We start from the raw sequence: 17,177 nt of genomic DNA on the forward strand, positions 1-17,177 counted from the left end.
TAAGGGTTTTAGGTCCAAACCCTCAGTGTTGTGAGTATTATTAACATATAAATAACGAAAAAAATGTAAACCCAACAAGGTTTAGGAGAAGACTTGCCACTTTTTTAAGCAAACTTTCTCTCTTTAGCTTCTCTCCTCTTTCCCTCTCTTCATTGAGCTTCCGCCGCCGTTTCCTCCTGAAACAAAAATTGAACTTTCTCTCGTCTTCGCCAGCGATAACTTCGGAGGATAAACTGCGACGGCAAGCTCAAGCTTTTGGGTAAGAAAAAAGCTGCTTCCTTTTCTTCTGTTCGAGTTCATGTCTTAAAATCTTATGGATCGATTAGGGTTTCTTACTTCGCTATACTGAAAATACGAAAGCTAGGGGTTTTTTCATGTGTTAATTGTTTATGTAGAAGATTAGTAACTCTTACTAAGGTTTAGGAACTGTTTCTCTTCAAATTTGTGTTTTTGATTGCTTGGTTCTGTTTTAACACTTAGCTGCTCTGTTTTACAGGAATCTAGGGTTTCTTAGTTTCGCTTAAACATATCTTACACTGTATACTTGCTTAAAGAGCTTTACTGTAACGACGAAAGCTATTTTTTTAATATGTTTTATTGTTTATGGCGAAGATAATGACTGTAATTAGGGGTTAGGAGCTGTTTCTCTTCAATTTATGACTGTGTGTGTTTTGATTGCTTGGTTCTGTTTTGTATCTAGCTATCTGTTACAAGAGAGTTCAGTTGAGAAGATGTCTGAATTATAAAAAAAGAAAAAGTTTCTATCTTTATTGATGTAGAAGCTGATGTGTTCTCTACAAGTTTATGTATATTGCTGGCTGAGAAGTTTGTTGTGACTTTCTTTTAATACTTGTTACAGGGATAAACGTTTGTGCTCACTTTTTGGATTCTGGTTGATTTTTGGAGGATCCTACAAAGTGTATCATCATGCAGAGTTTAAGGAGTAACTCTGTTGTTATTAAGCTGCTTACTTATTCCAACGAGCTTTCTGAGGGGAAGCCGTTGTATGTTTCTTCCAATTGTCTTCCTGTGAAGGCTTTAAACCGTGAGCCTGCTGGTCATTCCTTTCATTCCGCTGCTCTCAAACTCCGTGGCTGTGCAAAGAAAGTCGTGGAGGATAAAGAAGATACCTCTTCTGCATCTCCCAAGAAAGTAGCAAACGATGTTGAAGACATTCCTTCTTATGAAACGTACAAGAACAGTAGCAGCAACAAGGAGAAGAAGAAGAAGAATAAGTCTGGTAAGGAAGTCAAGGAACAGCATGATCACTATGCGTTGCTTGGTTTGGGCAGTTTAAGGTATCTCGCTACAGAGGATCAGATTAGGAAAAGCTACCGCGACGCTGCTCTGAAGCATCATCCTGATAAGCTTGCTGCTGCTCTCCTTCTTACTGAGGAGAGCGAGGAAGCGAAGGAAGCTAAGAAGGAGGCGATTGAGTCTCACTTCAAGCTGATCCAAGAAGCGTATGAGGTTCTCATGGACAAAACTAAGAGGAGAATATTCGACTCTACTGATGAGTTTGATGACGAGGTCCCGAGCGAGTGTGCTCCCAAGGACTTCTTTAAGGTGTTTGGTCCAGCGTTCAAGAGGAACGCGAGGTGGTCTGTTAACACTCGTGTGCCGGACTTGGGAGACGAGAACACGCCGGTTAAAGAGGTTGACAGCTACTACAACTTCTGGTACGCTTTCAAGAGCTGGAGAGAGTTTCCCGAGGAGGAGGAGCACGATCTCGAGGAGGCGGATTCGCGCGAGGAGAAGAGGTGGATGGAGAGAGAGAACGCGAGGAAGACTCAGAAGGCTAGGAAGGAGGAGTACGCTCGGATAAGGACTCTTGTTGACAACGCTTATAAGAAGGACCCGAGGATAGTGAAGAGGAAGGAGGAGGAGAAGGCGAAGAAGCAGGCAAAGAAGGATGAGAAAGTGATGGCCAAGAAGAAGCTGGAAGAAGAAGCTGCTGCAGCTATCGAGGAGGAGAAGAGGAGGAAAGAAGAGGAAGCTAAGCTCGCTGCAGAGGCTGCTCAGCAGCAAAAGAAAAACAAGGAGAAGGAGAAGAAGCTTCGTTCCAAGGAACGAAGTAGGCTCAGGACTCTCTCCGCACCTGTTCTGTCCCAGCGTCTGCTTGGCATCTCTGTTGCATACGTGGAGGATCTCTGCATGTCGCTAAACACCGAGCAGCTGAGGAACCTGTGCGACAAGATGGAGAACAAGGAAGGGATGAAGCTGGCAAAGGTGCTCAAGAATGGGAACAATGATGAAACTGAGAGTGAAGAAGAAGAAGTTAAGCAGAATGGTCATGTAGAAGCTAATGGATTTGCTACTCAGAGCCCTCGTGCTGCTGCAATGGTCTGAGAATTTTTGGTTTTTGACAGAGAGAAGACTCAATTTTTGTTTGCTACCTTTAATATTTTTCATATACCATATCATGATCTGCTATTTCCGAGTGTTTTGACAACAAACGAATTATTCTTATTTGTCTATTTTTGTTCTAATTTTTATTCACTTTTGTGGCTTCCCCTAAGAACCAAAACGTGACATACTAGTTTGAACAAGGAAACAATACAAACATATTTTGGTTTGTGTTAACAAGAACGTTGGTCATCAAACCAAAATAACAATGTGAAACACTTATTTCGAAACGAAAATTTTATTTTACAATGATTAGTTAAATGAAATGGAAGGAGTAACAATAACTCTAGAAACTCAGACCTGAACCTTTCAGATTCTCCTCAATGATCATGTCGATTCTCATCTCCATCTCAGGAGTTAGATGATTCTTTGAGTCCCCAACTTCTCCTTTCCTGAAACAGAGCTTGTAGTCCGGGCCACTAGACGTTTTCCCGGTCTTGTTGATCGCCAAGTCGCTAAGACTACGCAGGGAGCAGAGCTCCAAGATCTTTTCCACACATCCGCTCTCTTCTTCTTCCTCAGTGAAAGGAACACCTAAGAACTCGGCAAGTCTCTTGAGCTGAACACAAGGCTCTTCTTTCATTTCCTCGTACTTCATGAAAAGGACACGACTCGGATCATCTTCCAAGCTGCCTCTCCAGTAGCTAAGGACATGGTCCCAAAAGGGACCGTAGAAGTTGCCTCCTCCGCAGAAAGACTCGAACGTGGACTCGAGAACGCTTCTAGTCACTTCGAGTTTCTGATACCTGCACTTGAAATACCACAGGGATATCAACACGTCCTTTGCGTTCCTGCACATGTACACAATCTTGCAAGGAGAGCCCCTGAGGCCCTCTTTCACGGTGTGCAAAGGCATGTGAGTCGCAAACAGCCTCGGGGATGATGAGTACTTGGTTAGGTCCGGTGTTGAGGTTCGGAGATAGAGCTTGGTCTCCAAGAATGGTACTAAGGCATGAGGATTATCTGACAGCAATGGATGATCATCATGATGTTTAGATCTCTCCGAGAGTGCGACCGTGAGTGCCTTGAGCCAAGTTGTGCCGGACTTTGGGGAAGAAGCAAGGATTACATCGGTGTCATGTGGCTGGAAATGATTCTGGAAGTTGATGGCTCCTTGGAGAGTGTTGTAGTAATACCAACATCCTTGGTACTTGCAGAGGTTGCCTTGAGAATCTTTGTTCACAGGAAGTGAAAAGATCAGTTTCTTTGTTTCTTCACTTATGTAGTCTTCTCTCACGGTCGCTGGAAGTTCATTGTGATCCATGTTCCTCTCTTGTTAATGAATTATTCCAAGATCTTGTAGATTTTTTTGTGACTATTTTAATAGAGTAGATATTAATCGGATTCCTACTTCCCATGATGGATTAAATAATTTGCATATTTTAATTGAATGATTAGTTGTTAGTAGTTGTTACACGTTACAACAAATAAGAATCCAAAATATAAAGCTTCCAATAATCCCTTATATATTAATTGAGGAACATTTGAAAAGATGTAACCTCAATTTTGTATTAATTAAAAGAGGTCCCAATGCATAGGTGGCACTCAATTAGGTAGTCAATTACATTCAATTGAAAAATAAGTAGGTCCACATTCGATTTTTATATGTTGTTAGATACATAAGTTGGTCAAACTATATGATATAATGATATGATATGATATTTTCTTTCCTTAAATAAAACCTACGGAATTACCATAAATGACTAATATATATATGACAATTAATGATTTTAATAATAAAGATTTGATAACAATGTATATCTCCTCCATCATTTTTTGTTTAATTTTATATTATTAAAATAAATTAAACAATCAAATTAGCTATAAAAATAAAATTTAGATTTTTTCGTATATGTTATATTTTGAATTTTTAAAAACGACAATAAATGACTAAAACTATTAAAATTATTATGTTAAAAATTAATGATCAACGGTTTAACATTTTTATTATAAGAAGATACACATGATTTTAAAACCATATGAGTAAAAAATATCGTTTAATAATAAAATAAATATATATATATATATATATATATTAAACACTATATACCATAAGATTACATAAATATTTTAATATTAAAACTTTCAATGAATTTTCAAGAACATTTATAAATTATAAACTTATTAAAGATTTCAGATTGAAAATTTTGTTATCGATGATTTAAATATTTTGTTATAAAACGATATGAACGATCATAGAACCGTATGATTATAAATTCTTATTTAATAAATAATTATACTATTCCTAGAAAAATAGGTTGGTCCATCTTAACTTATATTACACTTTTTATTAAACTAACTATCGAATTGATAAATAACGTACCAAAAAATGTTTTGCACTTTCCTTAAATAAAAGCTACGAAATTACCTAATATGATTAACGTATATGTGAAAATTAATTATAATGAATAATAAATATTTGATAACAATTTTTGTATCTTAGTTCTTTTTTTAATTTTATATTATTAAAATATATTTAAAAATCACATTAAATATATAATAAAAACATTTAAAATTTTTCTTATATGTTATATTTTGAATTTTTCAAAACGTCTATAAATTATTAGAAATTTGAAGATCCCCACTCTGAAAATTTTGTGATCAATAGATTATTTTTTTGTCATAATAAGTTACAAATGATCATAAAATTCTATTAATATGAACTTTTATTTAATATTATAAGAAGATACACATTATTTTAAAACCATATGAGTAAAAAATATCATTTAATAATAAACATATATATATATAGATTATACTATATACCATAAGATTACATAAATATTTTAATATTAAAACTTTCAATGAATTTTCAAAAACATTTATAAATTATAAACTTATTAAAGATTTCACATTGAAAATTTTGTTATCGATGATTTAAATATTCAGTTATAAAATGATATGAATGATCATAGAACTGTATGATTATAAATTCTCATTTAATAAATGACTATATAAAATATACTATTCTTAGAAAAATAGGTTGGTCCATCTTGACTTACATTATATTTTTTATTAAACTAACTATCGAATTGATAAATAATCTACCAAACTTTTTTTTGCACTTTCCTTAATTAGAAGCTACGAAATTACCTAATATGATTAACGTATATATGAAAATTAATTATTATGAATAATAAATATTTGATAACAATTTTGGTATCTTAGTTCTTTTTTTTAATTTTATATTATTGAAAGATATTAAAAAATCACATTAAATATATAATAAAAATATTTATATTTTTTCTTATATGTTATATTTGAATTTTTCAAAACGTCTATATATTATTAGAAATTTGAATATTCCCACTCTGAAAATTTTGTGATCAATAGATTATTTTTTTGTTATAATAAGTTACAAATGATCATAAAATATAACGCATATGAATTTTTATTTAATAAATATTCAAACTAAATAATATATATATATATATATATAAACACTAATGATTTAAAGCAACAAGATTGGCTGATCAATTTAGTCGTCCAGTTGAAATCTTTCAAAAGTATGTGAAAGACTAAAGTCAAAATAAATATGGATTTAGAATAGTAGTTATATTTTACTAACCAAATACCGAAAAAACCGAACCGAACCGAAACCAACCCGATATCCGGATTGAACACCCGTAATCCAAATGAAGCCAAACTATTGTTTCATTCTCCAAAATATAATAAAAATAATAACTTAATCCCGCGCAAGGCGCGGGTCTTATCCTAGTAACCTCTATACTTTAAAACAAAATATTAATTCGCATTCCATCTTCCCATGAGGAATTAAATAATTTGCAATTTTCTAATTGCTTGATTAGTTGTTGCACATGACAATAATCCAAAACATATTTAATTTGCTTATAATAAAAATCACCATAAAACAAAATATTAATCGGATAGCTCCATCCATGAGGAGTTAAATAGATGTGTTTGCATTTTGAAGCAACACACACATTTCTAAAATGGCTGACAATGAACTTCCAATGAACTTGAGAGAAGACAAGGTAAGTGAAGAAACAAAGAAACTGATCTCTTCACTTCCTACTGATATCTTGCATATTTACATTGTTTTATCCATTCATCCATGAGCATTTTCATCATATAGATTAGGATTTAGCCATGTCTAGGTTGCATTTTGCATTCATTGTCCTTATTAGGTGCTGGAGTGTGCCATGGAGTGATTTGAGATGTTTGGGAGCATTATGATCCAAAATGGGGTGAAAGATGAGCATGGATGGAGGCCTTAGAGAAATCTTCTGTTGCTAAGATTTTGTGGAGACACAGAAAATCGAGTTAGCTTTCTAATGGAAGTGGTTTCAAGTCATTTGGAGATGTAATGAAGGAGTTATGATCAATTTACTAGAGGCATATCCATCCTGGTCGAGCATCGCGGAGGGACCTTCCAGAGCGACACCATAAGGTAGCTCCCAACCCAGAGCGACCTTCCAGAGCTACACCCCTACGTCACTCGCCTTTTCATCACTTTGGAGGCCAAAACATAGGCCTGGAGGGACCTTCCAGAGCGACACCATAAGGTAGCTCCCAACCCAGAGCTACGTCTCGGAGCTACACCACGAAGTCCCTCCGCGTGTTTTGCTTGGACGAAACTTATGATTTTTCAGGGACCTTTTGGTCATTTGTTTTGATGTTTTACACTTTCTAAACCTAAGTTAAGTACTTTGTAAGCCAAGGGAGGCAAGAATAATCTCTTTTCTAGGAAGAACTAGTAAAAAACCTCTTTTGATTCAGATTTCATTGCTTTCATCTTGTGTTCTTGTTGATTTCTTATCTATTTCTCTACATGGTTAATCTAAAATCCAATATGGGTTTAAGAGGAATCATGGAGATTAGTGAGTAATCACCTTTTGAATTCATGGGTTAGGGAGATTAAGGGTGATTAGGTTAGAGCTAGGATGTTTTAGTGTAGATCATTCATATTTCCTTGCTAGTAGAGTAATCATAATGCATCTTCTGAGTTGGCCACTCAAAAGTTGATCCTTAGGCATTTCTCACCCGAAAGGTGTTCGATGAAATGCCCGAGACAACTCTCCTAGGCTTTTAGTATACTTTGCCAAAGACATTTGTTGTTAAAGATGCTAAGATAGCTAATAGACTTGTTATTAATGATTGCTTTCATATTATTCAACCAAAGACATTTGATGTTTGAGATATGTTAGCAAATGAGCATTCATCTAGACATAGAGCTTGCTTAGAATTGTGTCTAGGCTTAAGGTTGATAGTTTGATTGATCATTTGCCATCCTTAGTTCGATACTTGATCACCCAAGGTCTAATCCCTATGCCCATGAGTTCTCTTTTCCCTTAGTTAAGAAAGTATCATTCTGTTATTGCTTTCTAGTTTAGTAGTAGTTTAAAACCCATCTAAATCATTGGTTGCACTTAGATTAAGTGAGTACTTGCATTCTCAGTGCTTTGTTATCCCTCAGAACTGGTTCGACAATCTTTTATACTACAACATTTGTCTTAGGAGCCTTGAAAACTCCTAACATCAAATTGGCGCCGTTGCCAAATTCTGAGTAGATTTAAACATTGAGATTTAGTCACTTGCTTGAGACTAAGTCATTTTTATTTTCTTTTGTTACTGATTCTTCTTCACCTCCCTTTAATCTACAGGTGTATGAACTTGAGGAGCAGGGGTCCATCAAACCTAGTTCCAAGAGCTGCAGATATCAGAGCTTTAGAGAGAGAGTGTGCTAGAAAGAGAAGAGAAGAAGAGCAACAGGCTCACTTGCAGAGATTGGATACTGATATGGGAGACATACCTCAAAACCAACAGCGAGCAGCGCGACCCATTGGCACTTATGACCGCCCCAACATTCATGGTCATAGATTGGGAATCCGAGCACCAGCTGTGGCAGCCAACAACTTTGAGATCAAATCAGGACTCCTCAATGTGATCGAGAACAACAAGTATCATGGCTTGGCTCTAGAGGATCCATTTGATCACTTGGACAGGTTCGACAGCTACTGTGGGTTGTCAAAAACCAATGGTGTGTCCGAAGATGCCTTAAAGCTCAAGCTATTCCCTTTCTCTTTGGGGGATAAGCACGTCAGTGGGAGAAGTCTCTACCCAGCGACTCCATCACCACTTGGGATGACTGCAAGAAAGCATTCTTGGAGAAGTTCTTCTCTACTTCAAGAACTGCTAAGCTGAGAAACGAGATTTCCAGCTTTCAACAGAAGAACTTGGAAGGCTTCAGTGAAGCCTGGGAGAGATTCAAGGGCTACCAAGCTCAATGCCCACACCATGGCTTTTCTAAGGAGAGCTTGCTGAGCACATTCTACCGTGGTGCTCTTCCTAAGTACAGAGCCAGACTGGATACAGCTAGCAATGGGTTTTTCTTGGGGAGAACTGAGGAGGATGCAGAAGAGCTGGTTGATAACATGGTAAAGAGTGATGCAGTCTACAGTGGAGACCACGACAGAGGCAGTAGAACAGATGATAAGCAGACGAGGAAAGAGATCAAAGCTTTGGAAGACAAGATCGACCTTCTCATTGCTGAAAAAGCCACCCAAGAGCAGCTGAAGTTTGTTGGTAACTCCAAGCAGGAAGATCCACTTGCTGTCAATGAGGTTGAGGGTTTGGAAGGTCAGGAAGAGTTGTGTTTCATCAACAACAATGGTAGCTGGTACAAAAAGGAGCCCAACTTTCAGTACAACAACTACCAACAGAAATCCTATCCCAACAACCAACAGAGTGGTTATCCGCCTAGAAACAACCAGCAAGGCAGCTATCAGCCTCAGCAAAACCCCTCGTCTGGTTCCTCTGCTCCTCAAGAGAGCAGCACTGATACCTTACTGAAACAAATCTTGGAGTCTCAGACTAGAAGTGAGAAGCATGTTGGTTATGAGTTGAAGAACCTTCATACCAAGATTGATGGGAGCTACAATGAGCTCAACAACAAATTCTCTCACCTTGCTTCTACAGTCAGGAATTTAGAGAATCAGTTTGCTTCCATGAACACTCACCAGAATCGCCAGCAAGGATCTCTACCTGGAAAGTCTGACCAAAACCCCAAGGAGGCCAAAGCTATCACCCTTAGGAGTGGTAAACAGTTACCTCCTAAAACCCTCACCAAGGATGCTGAGAAACTAGGTGAGGGGGTTGCCATCAACATAGATGATGAAGTGGTGATTGTTGATGAGAAGATCAATGACGAGATCTTGGAAAGATAGTGGAAGCCAAAGGTAAAGGAAAGGTTGGGGAAGAGAAGAAGACAGTAAAAGATGGTGAAGTTGTTACTCCAGCAAGTGAAAGTTCTTTTGTTCCTCCTCCCTATGAACCCAAACTTCCATTCCCTGGTAGATTCAAGAGGCAGCTGCTAGAGAAATACAAGGCTCTGTTTGAGAAGCAAATGAGTGAAGCTCAGGTTGCAATGCCCATCATCGATGCTTTTATGTTGATTCCTCAATACAGCAAGTTCTGAAAGATGTTGTAGCTGCAAAGAAGAAGGAGATGGAAGGCATGATGATTCTTACCCATGAGTGCAATGCCATCATCCAGAGGCTTGATGTTCAGAGAAATTAGAGGATCCAGGAAGCTTCACACTACCTTGTGCTCTTGGACCTATGGTATTTGAGAAAAGTCTCTGCGATTTGGGAGCTAGTGTCAGCTTGATGCCTTTGTCTGTTGCAAAGAAGCTTGGATTCACCCAGTACAAGAAGTGTAGACTCTCTCTGGTGTTAGCTGATCGTTCAGTGAAGTATCCTGTGGGCATCTTAGAGGACCTCCCTGTGAAGATTGGAAGGTATGAGATACCTACAGATTTTGTGGTGCTTGAGATGGGTGAGGAGGCTCAAGATCCATTGATTCTAGGAAGACCATTCTTAGCTACAGCAGGAGCTATTGTTAATGTGAAGGAAGGCACGATTGATCTCCATTTGGGTAAAGAGAACATCCTCCACTTTGACATCAAGAGGAAAATGAGGAAACCAACTGTGTTCGGGCAAGCCTTCTACATTGAAGAGATGGACACTCCTGCTGATGAGCACCTTGAAGAGTTACCACCTGAGGACGACGAGGAGGGATCATCTCCCTCTACTCATTCCCCATAGAAGGTAACCCACCACACTCCCTGTATATACCATTTTATTTTTGCATATTAGTCTTCTTTTCGGTATCTCTCTCTCTACTTGACAACACAGAGACTGTGTAACTCAAGTTTGGGGGAGGTACCAAGTATTTGATCATGTTTGCTTTGATGTTGTTTCATTGAGTCATGCATTGCATACCTATTTGCATATAAAAAAAAAAAATCAATCATTTAGTTTGCATCATTTGCATTTCTAGGAGAGTCTAGAGCATATAGGTTGCATTCACTTGCATTGGGAGCAATGATTTTAAATGCCTTGTAAAGAACACTACGTTGCACCTGAGTAGCTTTTGCACCTCTCAAAAAGACTTGTATGTTTCGAGCCTTGAAAACTCTTCCTGAAACTTGTTGATTGCTGAAACTCAGTCTTTGAAGCCAACTACAACCTTATTTGAACTGAACGAACTTAATGCTTCTTGCTCATGGTCCCTTGTGTACTGAGTCATGGCTATACACACTTGAGTTGTCACATCCTTTATGCCAATCTTATTTTGACAAACTCTAGTGGTAGACCACTCCCAAAACCCTTCCCTCCTTTTAAGCTTTCATTGTTTGATGAGTGAGGCCTTTTTCGGAAAGTCTTACATGTGCATAATGTTGAGAGTATCGGGAACGACAATGCTTGATCTTCATTCTTGCTAGATTGGGCACTCTATTGTCTAGCTATAGGTGGGGGGTGAGTGTTGTGATTATGATTTGGGAGAATGAAAAGGAAAAGAATAGACTCTTTGTGCTTAAGTGAATTGTTTTATTGGGATAAGTAGAGAAGCCTCTAGCTCAAGTTTTGAAAAGTCTTGGCCCCCAGCCTAAAAAAAAAAAAAAAAAAAAAAAAAAAAAAAAAAAAGGAAAAAAAAAAAACGAAAAAAAAAAAAAAAAAAAGAAAAAGGGGGCTAGCAAAGTTGTTAAGAGCTAAGAAATGTTTTGAGGTTGTGAAAAATCCCTTGTAGATTTCAAAGAGAAAGAGTTGATGTTCTTAGGATCTTTTGGTGAGAGATGTGAGTTGGGTTTGACATTTGGGAATGATTGTGTAATTGTATGTTTGGGAAAAGGGTAGAACAATGGAGATTGAGCATTGTATGCATGAGTTGATCCCTTTCTTAGATATATTATGTGCAATGTCAAGGCTACTTGTTTCGAGAGTAAACCACCTTAAAGATCATATGTTTTGAATCTCTTGAATCACTTGAATAAAAGCCTTCCCTTACCCAACCAAATGACTTGGACCAACTGACCATTTGCAAGAATTCACCTGATGTTTTGTGCTTAATGAATGTGAGAGTTGGTTGATTTGAATGTGTGGATGCTTGATGATGAGTGTAAGAACAAAAAGAGTTAAGATAGGCCTAGAGAAGCTAGAGTGTAATAAGAGAGTGTGCTAGTTGTGTTTCTTTTGGCTATGTGCTCCCACCTTCAACCTCTCTCCCTATGAGTTCTAGAAAGTTCACTTGTGGACAAGTAAAAGAACAAGTTTGGGGGAGTTGATATCTTGCATATTTACATTGTTTTATCCATTCATCCATGAGCATTTTCATCATATAGATTAGGATTTAGCCATGTCTAGGTTGCATTTTGCATTCATTGTCCTTATTAGGTGCTGGAGTGTGCCATGGAGTGATTTGAGATGTTTGGGAGCATTATGATCCAAAATGGGGTGAAAGATGAGCATGGATGGAGGCCTTAGAGAAATCTTCTGTTGCTAAGATTTTGTGGAGACACAGAAAATCGAGTTAGCTTTCTAATGGAAGTGGTTTCAAGTCATTTGGAGATGTAATGAAGGAGTTATGATCAATTTACTAGAGGCATATCCATCCTGGTCGAGCATCGCGGAGGGACCTTCCAGAGCGACACCATAAGGTAGCTCCCAACCCAGAGCGACCTTCCAGAGCTACACCCCTACGTCACTCGCCTTTTCATCACTTTGGAGGCCAAAACATAGGCCTGGAGGGACCTTCCAGAGCGACACCATAAGGTAGCTCCCAACCCAGAGCTACGTCTCGGAGCTACACCACGAAGTCCCTCCGCGTGTTTTGCTTGGACGAAACTTATGATTTTTCAGGGACCTTTTGGTCATTTGTTTTGATGTTTTACACTTTCTAAACCTAAGTTAAGTACTTTGTAAGCCAAGGGAGGCAAGAATAATCTCTTTTCTAGGGAAGAACTAGTAAAAAACCTCTTTTGATTCAGATTTCATTGCTTTCATCTTGTGTTCTTGTTGATTTCTTATCTATTTCTCTACATGGTTAATCTAAAATCCAATATGGGTTTAAGAGGAATCATGGAGATTAGTGAGTAATCATCTTTTGAATTCATGGGTTAGGGAGATTAAGGGTGATTAGGTTAGAGCTAGGATGTTTTAGTGTAGATCATTCATATTTCCTTGCTAGTAGAGTAATCATAATGCATCTTCTGAGTTGGCCACTCAAAAGTTGATCCTTAGGCATTTCTCACCCGAAAGGTGTTCGATGAAATGCCCGAGACAACTCTCCTAGGCTTTTAGTATACTTTGCCAAAGACATTTGTTGTTAAAGATGCTAAGATAGCTAATAGACTTGTTATTAATGATTGCTTTCATATTATTCAACCAAAGACATTTGATGTTTGAGATATGTTAGCAAATGAGCATTCATCTAGACATAGAGCTTGCTTAGAATTGTGTCTAGGCTTAAGGTTGATAGTTTGATTGATCATTTGCCATCCTTAATTCGATACTTGATCACCCAAGGTCTAATCCCTATGCCCATGAGTTCTCTTTTCCCTTAGTTAAGAAAGTATCATTCTGTTATTGCATTCTAGTTTAGTAGTAGTTTAAAACCCATCTAAATCATTGGTTGCACTTAGATTAAGTGAGTACTTGCATTCTCAGTGCTTTGATATCCCTCAGAACTGGTTCGACAATCTTCTATACTACAACATTTGTCTTAGGAGCCTTGAAAACTCCTAACATCACCTACAGACAAAGATTTTCAAGGAAGGAGGCTCTGCAAGTACCAAGGAAGCTGGTATTACTACAACACTCTCCAAGCAGTCATCAATTTCCACAACAATTTTCAGCCACAAGAGACCGATATAATCCTTGCTTCTTCCCCAAAGTCCGGCACAACTTGGCTCAAGGCACTCACTGTCGCCCTCTTGGAGAGATCTAAACAACAAGATGATGATCCTCTCAACCATCCATTGCGGTCAGATAATCCTCATGGCATAGTACCATTCTTGGAGAACAATCTGTACCTCAAAAGCTCAACACCGGACCTAACCAAGTACTCATCATCCCCGAGGCTGTTTGCGACTCACATGCCTTTGCACACCTTGAAAGAGGGACTCAAGGGTTCTCCTTGCAAGATTGTGTTCATGTGCAGGAACGCAAAGGACGTGTTGATATCTATGTGGTATTTCGTGTGCAAGTATCAGAGAGTTGAAGCGAGTAGAAGCATTCTCGAGTCGTTGTTCGAGTCGTTGTGCAGTGGAGTCACCTTCTACGGTCCCTTTTGGGACCAAGTCCTCAGCTACTGGAGAGGCAGCTTGGAAGATCCGAGTCGTGTCCTGTTCATGAAGTACGAGGAAATGAAAGAAGAGCCTTATGCTCAGCTCAAGAGACTTGCGGAGTTCTTAGGTTGTCCTTTCACCGAGGAAGAATTAGAGAGCGGATCTGTGGACATGATCTTGGAGCTCTGCTCCCTGCGTAGCCTTAGCGACTTGGAGATCAACAAGTCCGGAAAAAACGTCAACGGCGTGGATTACAAGTTCTATTTCCGAAAAGGAGAAGTCGGTGACTGGAAAAATCATCTCACTCCGGAGATGGAGAGCAGAATCGACATGATCATTGAGGAGAAACTGGGAGGTTCAGGTTTGAGTTTCTAAGAGTATTTGCTGTTGTTGTGTGCTTCTATTTATTATGAACGTAATAAGATTCTCTGATTTTCTATCATTTCTGTTGTTGTGTTTCTATTTATTATGAACGTAATAAGATTCTCTGGTTTTCTTCAGTTATTGGATAAAGTTTTTACGTTGTACAAAAAAACAAAATTTATTTGACAGCTGTGGGATTTGAACCCACGCCCTTGCGGACCAGAGCCTAAATCTGGCGCCTTAGACCACTCGGCCAAACTGTCTTGTTGCACTTTGTCTAAGAGTATTTTATTAGTCCGTATCGCATATTTCTTTCTTTCTTTCCATTTACTTGGGGAAGAAGATTGTAATCTGAAGACTTTGTAATCTGATACAAAACGAGGTTCTTTCAGTGTTGAACAAGCACCAACATGTAATTTGGATACAGCATGGAGAAAAAGATTGTATCAATGTGTTAATCAAAGCTCTCACTACCATGATAGATTAACTTTCTGGAGCTCACTATTTATTATACTTTAGGCAAAAAGTTATCAATCCTACTTATTTTGACTATGTAGGACGATAACATTTGGTCAAGAGATATCATTGCTACAGAGTATTAAGTTGGAGTTGTTGTTGTTACCACCTCTCACCTACTTTGTCAGAACGTGTGAGCATGAGTTTGTGAAGGTATAGTTAAATTTAATATATTATATGGATTTGTAATTAACCGACAATAGAGGCTACTGAGCAAGATGCAAGCAAACACAATCAAACATCAGAAAGCTTTTTTTATCTATTAGTTATAGAAAAGAAGAAACCAATACAGACATGTTTGTTTCTCTAGGACGAGAGTACAAACAACCGTCACTCACTCATAAAAGAATTCATTATTACTTTTTGAACTCATAACAACAACAAAGAGGTTTTTAAAGCAAATCTTCGAATTGAATCAGAGAGAGACTGACGAACGACTCTTTCTCTCCCCCACTTAAGCAGAAAGAGGAGCAGCGCTCAAGAGAGACTTGGCTGGTGAGACCAAAGCAACACCACCGTTCTCCACTTTAGAGTACTTCTTGTACACAGCACGTAGCCTGCTCTCTCCGCATCTTGAATGATGTAAAGCTAGAAGCTTTGAGCATTCCCTATAACACACAACAACAAAGAACAAAGCATATAAGTGTCTGCAACTAATAGACAACAAACAAAAACAGATACTTGCAAGTATTCTCTGTTCTTACATAATCTCAGATTCTGAATATCCTGTGTGGAACGTCAACGTCTCGGTCCAAGCTGGTGACTTCTTCAGTGCGCATCTCGCTGTGTAGACCGCTGAAGCAGCAAGCATGGAGGGACAGAACTTCAACGTGTCATAGTGCATCATCCCCAGCTCAGCAAGAAAGTGAACCATATTCTCCATCTATAGACAACAACCAAACCAAAACTCAGTCTCTTTCCAATATAAACCGTATGAAAAATTAACACTTTACAGAAAATATCAACCCACCTCAGGGTCAGACATCGAAGCTTTGATAAAGCGGACAAGGAACACGTACTGAGTCGGAACAGTCAAGTACCATTCGAGGTTCCCAAGGATGGTCTTCTCCATCACTAGAATCTGCTTGTTGTTGTAAGCATTGTCCGTCACATACACCAAATCATTCACCTACACAATCACACCAAATCATTAACATACAAACACACACAAAAGGACCAAACAAATCAATATTTAATATGTTACCTGAGGAGGCCAGATCTCTTCGTATTTGGAAGCGATAAGCAAGGCACTGATTCCCAGTAGCTGCAACTCTCTTTTGGGGACAGCTTTCACAGAGAGGAACCGATCAATAATATTGACAGTGAGGTAAAGAGTCTCCAAGTTAAGTTCAAACTTGATGTGAACTTCTAACAACCAATCAACCAAGATAGCTCTCATCTTCTCATTCACATCGGTCTGAATGTGCATATACATCTTCGGCTGACTCTCCTTCTCCACTTCTTTGTAAAACGCGTACATATCATCAACGTACTCAACAGCAGCCAAGTGGTTGTCCTTGTCAGACTCGTCAATATCGAGAATCTTCGGCTTGGCGGTTATAGAACACGCAGCTTTGCTCCTAGCGCTGAGAACTGACGAGTAGGTCACCTTAGCGGCTGGTTTCTTCTCCACCTTCTTTGGTGGCTCAGCTACTTCAACGTGTTTGGTCTGTTGCGGCTTGAGCTTGATCACTAGGTTCTTCTTGGGAACCGCCTTTTGAGCTTCTTGGTTGTTGTTTCTTGGAGCAAGAGGCTGTGGCTTCTGGGCGTTGGCTAGGAGCTGAGCGCGGAAGCTTCGGGTGATGGGACGGTTGATCGGAGGCTGAGGCTTCCCTCCTTGAGCCACGGGAACGGAAACAAGGTTGTTTCCGATGTCACCGAGCGGGCGGCGATTCTTCACGGCGCCGTTCTTGTTAACACCTGACAAGTTCAAGAAACACGTATGATGAATCTGATCTTCGATTCATAACCACAATCAAATCAATTCAGATATTTTCTAAACCGATCGGATCTAAATCAAACGAAACCCAGATTCGATTTAAACTGCGACGAATTTCAATTTCAAATCAAACAAACACAGATTAAATAAAACACAGATCGATCGGAATCAACGAAAAAACACAAAGACGGGGAAGAAACTACTACCTCTGGCTTGTTCAGGCATGTTGGTTCTCGTCGCCATTATTGAACTTTTTACAGATTCTTCTTGATCTTTGGATCTCTCTTGGTGAAGAAGAGTTTGTGAGAACTGAGAGATTCTGATGGGAGAGAGCGCCTTCTTATGAAGGAGGAGCCAACGGTTCGC

General features: G+C 38.7%; 4 protein-coding genes and 2 non-coding genes across 6 annotated transcripts; 2 read left to right on the forward strand and 4 right to left on the reverse strand.

Moving 5' to 3' along the window:
• Window positions 1-75: 75 nt before the first annotated feature.
• On the forward strand, window positions 76-2,510 carry LOC103855654 (dnaJ homolog subfamily C member 2). The gene is made up of 2 exons (XM_033289155.1): window positions 76-259; window positions 860-2,510. Exon 2 carries the CDS (start codon window positions 928-930, stop codon window positions 2,347-2,349), a length of 1,422 nt encoding a protein of 473 aa, XP_033145046.1. The 5' UTR covers window positions 76-259; window positions 860-927; the 3' UTR covers window positions 2,350-2,510.
• Window positions 2,511-2,537: 27 nt separating this feature from the next.
• On the reverse strand, window positions 2,538-3,949 carry LOC103855653 (cytosolic sulfotransferase 1-like). The gene has a single exon (XM_009132664.2). It carries the CDS (start codon window positions 3,668-3,670, stop codon window positions 2,693-2,695), a length of 978 nt encoding a protein of 325 aa, XP_009130912.1. The 5' UTR covers window positions 3,671-3,949; the 3' UTR covers window positions 2,538-2,692.
• A 4,615-nt stretch (window positions 3,950-8,564) lies between these two features.
• LOC117133110 lies at window positions 8,565-8,671 on the reverse strand. Its single transcript, XR_004456951.1, has one exon. It is a non-coding gene; the product is annotated as a small nucleolar RNA R71 (small nucleolar RNA).
• A 3,507-nt stretch (window positions 8,672-12,178) lies between these two features.
• LOC103855655 (cytosolic sulfotransferase 1) lies at window positions 12,179-15,561 on the forward strand. Its single transcript, XM_033289057.1, has 2 exons — window positions 12,179-12,236; window positions 13,464-15,561. Exons 1-2 carry the CDS (start codon window positions 12,179-12,181, stop codon window positions 14,366-14,368), a joined length of 963 nt encoding a protein of 320 aa, XP_033144948.1. The 3' UTR covers window positions 14,369-15,561.
• TRNAL-UAG lies at window positions 14,540-14,619 on the reverse strand. Its single transcript has one exon. It is a non-coding gene; the product is annotated as a tRNA-Leu (tRNA).
• Window positions 15,107-17,165, reverse strand: LOC103855656 (cyclin-B1-2). The gene is made up of 5 exons (XM_009132668.3): window positions 17,018-17,165; window positions 16,077-16,792; window positions 15,843-16,001; window positions 15,577-15,755; window positions 15,107-15,480 (listed from the first exon to the last, which is right to left on the reverse strand). Exons 1-5 carry the CDS (start codon window positions 17,052-17,054, stop codon window positions 15,327-15,329), a joined length of 1,245 nt encoding a protein of 414 aa, XP_009130916.1. The 5' UTR covers window positions 17,055-17,165; the 3' UTR covers window positions 15,107-15,326.
• Window positions 17,166-17,177: the final 12 nt, after the last annotated feature.

The sequence above is a fragment of the Brassica rapa genome, chromosome A03 (genome assembly GCF_000309985.2).
Source record: "Brassica rapa cultivar Chiifu-401-42 chromosome A03, CAAS_Brap_v3.01, whole genome shotgun sequence".
NCBI lineage: Eukaryota > Viridiplantae > Streptophyta > Magnoliopsida > Brassicales > Brassicaceae > Brassica > Brassica rapa.